Source organism: Metarhizium robertsii (assembly GCF_000187425.2).
Source record: "Metarhizium robertsii ARSEF 23 chromosome Unknown MAA_Scf_19, whole genome shotgun sequence".
Classification (NCBI taxonomy): Eukaryota; Fungi; Ascomycota; class Sordariomycetes; order Hypocreales; family Clavicipitaceae; genus Metarhizium; species Metarhizium robertsii.
This window is the reverse complement of record NW_011942159.1, coordinates 16,782-22,963: the sequence shown is the minus strand read 5'-3', so window position 1 is coordinate 22,963 and position 6,182 is coordinate 16,782. Positions and strand designations below refer to the sequence as shown.

Below are 6,182 nucleotides of genomic sequence, written 5' to 3'. Positions count from 1 at the left end.
AAAGGCAGGGTGATGGGGAATACTACGGGGAACCATTGGTTTATCGGCCTAGTACTGCAGGAAAGCATGACGTAGTCTGAATGGAAATACCGTAGTATGAGAGAAGTCATCCATGGGCAAGTTTCCCATATCCAAGAAGCGCGTGTCAACAGGCGAGATAGTCCAAGTGGCGAAGCTCCGGAGCCAAACATATACTATCCGTCAGGAGCACTCGACGTCGAAGTGACAGCAGCACGGTGGGGAATCCTGGCTGTGAGATGCACATAGCAGAGTAGCGATGACAGACTTGGTTGCGGACATGGCAAGAAATACTGTGGACGGCCGCACTGCCCCAGATCAGCAGCCGAGGAGACGGTCGACATATGAGAGGCTGGCGAATGCGGCCTCCACGTTTCGACCAATCCAGCCCAAGCAATCAGCGCAATCAGCTATTGAAGAGGTTTCGCGACGAGAACAAGCAGAAGCAATTGTGAAGGCCTTGCCCAAGCTACGTCGACGAGGGCCCCAGCCACGACAGAGAATACCACAGCGTAACGGCGTCTCGAGCACAGGAGGTCTTGCCGGGCAGCTTATCCGGCCACAAGAGACGGCAGGATATGCACACTTAGCTGGAGAGTCGTCGCCAAGGCTACTAGTTCAGACTGCTTGTGAAGAAGCAGATCAGCGGCAACGGAGAGACGAGGCCACGGACCGGAAGCAGCCCCATCGGCAGGGGAAAAGAAGTCGCCATCCTGGACGAGACGAAACTCCAAGGAAGCGAAATCGAGGTGGAACTCGAGGCCAGAGGAGACAGGAATTTCAGACCGAGGACTTGGCAAGCGTGTTGCGCTACTTGGAGGAGGAATTTGCCATGAAGGCGAGGTTGTCTCACGAGAAAACGTGGTGTACGCCAATACCGCACGAGAGAAAGGTATCGACTGTGCGAGACTTCTACAAGGCGTTCCATGATGCGAGCACGTTGCCGACACAGACCTGCATGCTTTGCTACCGCAAGCGCACGAAGAGAGAGTTAAGGCAAGTCAACTGGGAAAGATGGTCATCTGACGACGTCCAGGGGGTTGATGGCTCGGTATTTTCTTGTCCGGCCTGCTTTTCTATAGGTGAGAGCGTTCCAGTCTGTGCGGAATGTGTACGTTGCTTTGAGAGGGGCGGCCTGTCGCCAGCGGCCAAACTGCACAGCCGACTTGGGTGTGAGCACGTGTTCCCCGATGAGCTGAAGGGTCTGACACCGATCGAAGAGAAGCTCATCGGGTTGAACTCGTGTTACGGGTTTGTGACGAGATACAGCATTCCGGGGGGGGCGGAAGCAGGTTGCCGGGTATCCAAGGCACGTCAGGGGCCACATCACGGTGTTCCCGAACAATGTACAGGAGCTAGTAACAAAAGTGCTCCCCCATCCGCTTGTGCAGGTCATGGACGAGATTCACATCTCGTGGCAGGGCGCGGAAAGGCCGGGGCCGAGCGATCTTTCGAGCCTCTTATCCGTGAGGCGCCAAGTCGTCGAGAGAGCCCTCTCCTGGCTAAAGAAGAATAACCACCATTATGAGGATGTTGAGATTGACATGGCGGAGATGGAGAGTTGGGGATCCTCGCCGCATGGCGTGCCACCTGTCGTGTACGACCGCATGGAGCCGAACGAGCCATCCGCGTGGGAGAGATCGCGAACGGCGCAGGTTGTGCCACCAGCGGAGCGGGCTATGGACGATGAGAGCCCGGCAGAGATTGAGGAAATTCTCACTCAACTCTACCAAGGACAGGATGCGACAGATAGCCAAAGTCGAGAACATGACGGGATCAGAGGGGGCGAGACCGACGCTCGCGGTGATGCTGGTTCCGGCCCCGACGGTAAGGTGAAAAAAATCAACGAGGTAACCTCTTCTGCGTTGTTTTTGTTGGAGGGACCGCCGGTCGTGTCTGATGCGGAGAAGCTCCGCTTTGCCTGGCATGCCGTGGGTGGCGGCCGTGAAGAGAATGACCGTCCGGGGCCGAAGGTGTGGATAAAGTCAGCGGAGTCGCGGCAAGGTGGAGATGCCAGTGAGCCGTACATTCACGTTTGTCGTGGAGACGAGTTCGCCGACTCGCTGGACGCCTGGTTCTTCGCAAAGACGTTTCCCACCTTATTTCCGTTCGGATTTGGGGGACCACGGCTGGCGGAGGAAGCCATCATAAGGCCGGAAACGGCGGCCAATTCGTGTGGTACGGCTACCAGGGCGGAGACGGCGGTGCGAGACCTCTTATCGTCTCGGAATATGAGCCTTCGGACATGGGCTGGTGTCGTGCTGCGGCGCCATGGTGGGCGATTTGCGACACATAATGTCTTCTCGTTTCTTGTGTTTAACATGGGTGTGCGATCGAGGAATCGCCGCATAAGCATGCTCAGCGCGACGAGAAAGAATTTCCGCAAGGTAGAATGCATTGTGCAGTCACTGACAATAGACAGATTGGTGGCGGCCAGAGCAGAATTGGAGAGTTCGGGAAAGACTACCGACGTTGGGGTGAAGGAGCTCCTGAGATGCTGCTCTCTGTACGGCTATCGGCAACCCATGTCGAGGGAGCTTCGCCTGAGCATGCGACGCAAGATCCAGTCACTCATTGTGTATCGTGGCATACCTGCAATCTGGTTTACATTAAACCCCAACGATATCACGAACCCGGTGAAGCTCAGGCTGGCAGCATACCGTACCCGAGATCCTAAAGAGGCCGAAGCCTTTTTAACGAGTCTCGACGCCGCGTATAAACGTACGAGGCTGGCCATCTCGGACCCCCTGAGCTCAGCCGAATTCTTCCATCGGGAAATGACTTTATTCTTCGAACATTACGTGAAAGTGGGGGAAGAATCGGTCTTTGGCCGCATCAGCCACTATTATGGCGCTGTGGAGACCAACGAGCGGGGAGCGCTCCATGTTCATGGACTGCTCTGGCTGCATGGAAACGCCTATCAGAGCTCGATGCTTGGTGACATTCAAGGTGAGGATCAAGAGACATACCGAGAACGTATCGTCAAATACGTTGACAGTGTCTTTTCCGAGGTATGCGTGACAAAGGGTTGGGGAGGGGGCTTTGACCTACATCCTGGCCCGTCAAACCTGACAAAGCTGACGCGCAAGACAGGATCTTGATGAGGAAGGTTTCTGTGCAATTCAGGCAGAGCGGTCGATAACATCAGACATCTCCCAGCTGCTGCGAGATAATCAGCGATTTTCAGCCTCATTCGATGAGGAAGCAAATTTCTGCGCTGGGGCGACTCAGATTCACACCCATAGTCCAACCTGTGTCAAGTATCCGATGGCCAAAGGCAAGCATAACGGCAGTCTGTGTCGTTTCAAGGCGCCGTGGGGACTGGTGGACAAGACAGCCTTTACGGGAGACGGGGTGCTGCGGATTCGGAGGTCGCACAGCATGGTAAATCGGTGGAACAAGGCCATTGCCGTGGGGCTCCGTCACAACCATGACATATCCTTTATCGCCACACAGCGCAAGACCATGGCCCTCGTGTTTTACGTCACCAATTATGCGACCAAGGTAGAGGACCCTGTATGGAAGCGCGTCGCTGCGGCGCCAATCTCTTGCCTCCGCGAGCAGGCGATGGAATGGCCGACGGCGCGGAGGCCCGTGGAGACGATATGGCTGGCGACGACAACCGGCAGAATAAGACGCGGCAGTTCTTGATGAAGGTGGCCAACCGGGTATTTACGGAGAGGCCGTTATCGCAGGTCGAGGTTGTCGCGGACCTCCTGGGATACCCAACTGAGCTAACGAACAACAGTGCTTGGGCGTTCCTGAACGTATCGGTGCTCTACTGGCAGGTCTTCAGACAATGGCCACACCTACGAGCAGAAAGCGGCGCGGCTACGGCGGAAGGTTCCGTAGATGAGTCCATACTTGTCGAAGAAGCAGGCCAAAGAATCTGCCGCGTCGAAGCATATTGTCACCGGGGAGATGCTCTACGAAGGTTGTGCCTCTACGACTATGTTTCCCTGGTCATGCTGAAACGCATCGATGGGAATAAAAGGCAGGTCATCTGGGGGGAAGTACCGTTCGAGAGCGGGTGGGCTCCAGGAAGACGTTGGGTGCAGGTGCTTAGACGACCGGGCAAGCAGGCTATCGTCTGCCTTGACGGTTATTTGAGCAAGGATTTTGACGATGACGACGAAGGTTCTTGTCATCGAAGGTGCGTTTGCCGTCGACAGAGCAAGAGAGTTGCGTTGAAACGGCTAATTCCTAAGTTGAAGGGCCGCTGTGCAGCATCTTGCGTTGTTCGTGCCATGGCAGTCTTTCGTAGACGAGGAAAGCGGCGATATCAACTGCATATGGGCTCGGGCACGGGCGGCCCTGACCCCGAGAATATCATGTTTCGTTGATAACGTGCAATTATTGCGACGATCCGCCGAGGATGCAAAGCGGGATGCCAAGCAGTGGGCAGCCACATCAAGTGACGGTGACTTTACCGCAGTGCATCCCGAGGAGGATGGCGCCGAGCAGGCTGGCGAATACCATGGATCAGTATACCAGGCGGACAGAACCGGAAATACAATGCGTTTAGTCGACGTCGTCAGAAGCGCGATCGGGATGAACCAAATCACGACCGGTTCCTCGGAGATCACAGCAATGATGCAGGAACTTAGCCACTTTCAGCAATCACCGCTGTCATCGTCTTATGAACTCCAGTCCACAATAATACCCGAGCCAGGACCAAGACGGATAAACATACCGGGGCGGGCATTCTCCGGAGCCACCATACCACTGCAGACTCAAGTTCGGGCCATAAAGTCGCAGCAAATCTGTGCGTCCAGGGAAAAGGAGAAGATGATACAGGGTATACAAAGCGCGGCGGTGCAGGGCGAGCTCATGGGGATCGGGGAAGACGATATCCAAATGACGGGAACGGATTTTGAGCAAACGGCAGCGGAGGCAAGTACGGGAATGCAGATCCGATTTGGCGCCTCAACCTCCTTCCTTGAGGCGGGTAAGACCTTGGTCGCGCGGCTCACGCTGAACAAGAGGCAGGCGATCGCCCTTCTCATTATATGCCGCCAGCTGGATCTAATAAGATGCAGCGAGAAGGATAAGACAGGTCAGTTGTGCCAGTTCATCGGTGGGGAGGGCGGGACCGGCAAGTCGCGAGTTATCCAGGCGCTCGTCGAGTTGTTCAAGTCAAAGGAGCAACCAAACCGTGTATTGATAACGGCGACGTCTGGGACTGCAGCGGCACGGATCGACGGCATCACAATCCACTCCGCCTGCGGGTTCTCAAAAGACGTCGCGACAGCTGCCCACATGGCCAAGAATGTCGACGGTGTGCGATTGCCAAAACAGGCGGAGCGATTCGTCGACGGCCAGTCTCGGATGGACTGGCAAGACAAGGATGTGCTAGTCATCGACGAGGTGAGCATGCTCGGGGCGCGGACGCTGCACGCGGTGAATGAGAAGCTCTGCAAGCTGCGCGGGTCGCAGCAGGATTTCGGAGGGATCCCCATCGTACTCTTCTGCGGAGACTTTCTCCAGTTCCGGCCGGTCCAGGAGCGATCCATCCTCCTCCCAAGCACGGCCGTCTCGTGGGACGTAGACAACTCGTTCAAGGCCGAGCAACGGCACCAGCATGACAAGGCGCACGCGCTGTGGAAGAAATTCACGACCGTCATCATGCTGGACGAGCAAGTGCGCGCCGCGGGAGACCCGGAATTGCAGCGGCTGCTAAAGAGGATCCGACTCGGTGTGCAGGATCACACGGACTTGGACCTTCTTAATTCAAGGTGCTACCAGGAGGGGAGGCGGATCCCGTGGGAGACGGGCATTACCGTGGTAACGCCGCTCAACAGAAACCGTTGGAACCTCAATATGGAGGCGAGTTTGGCGTTCCGGATCCAGCAGCGGTCGACGATGCGCATTTTCATGTCCGAGCACAAGTGGAAGGGCGGACTGCCGACGGAGGAAGAGGCCACCATGATGCTGAACCAGGGTGATGACAGTGCGATACCGGTACCAGCCGTCTTCATGTTCGTGCCAGAGATGCCGGTGGTTGTGAATTGCAATACACTGCAAGGACTAAAGCTGGTGAACGGGGCCAGTTACACGGCGGTGGAGGTGATCCTGGACAAGTCATATCCAGGGCACCGGATCTCGGCCGGCCTGACGATCCACTTCGGGCCGCCGGCGGGGATGTTCCGGGCCAGTCACGAATA

The 6,182-nt window shown here is 56.3% G+C and overlaps 1 protein-coding gene across 1 annotated transcript; it reads left to right on the top strand.

Annotated features, from left to right (window-relative positions):
* Window positions 1-277: 277 nt before the first annotated feature.
* On the top strand, window positions 278-6,058 carry MAA_10148 (ATP-dependent DNA helicase PIF1; the record flags this gene model as incomplete). Its single annotated transcript, XM_007828146.2, has 6 exons — window positions 278-1,269; window positions 1,328-3,029; window positions 3,112-3,534; window positions 3,609-4,171; window positions 4,233-5,996; window positions 6,052-6,058. 6 exons carry the CDS (start codon window positions 278-280, stop codon window positions 6,056-6,058), a joined length of 5,451 nt encoding a protein of 1,816 aa, XP_007826337.2.
* Between the last annotated feature and the right edge of the window lie 124 nt (window positions 6,059-6,182).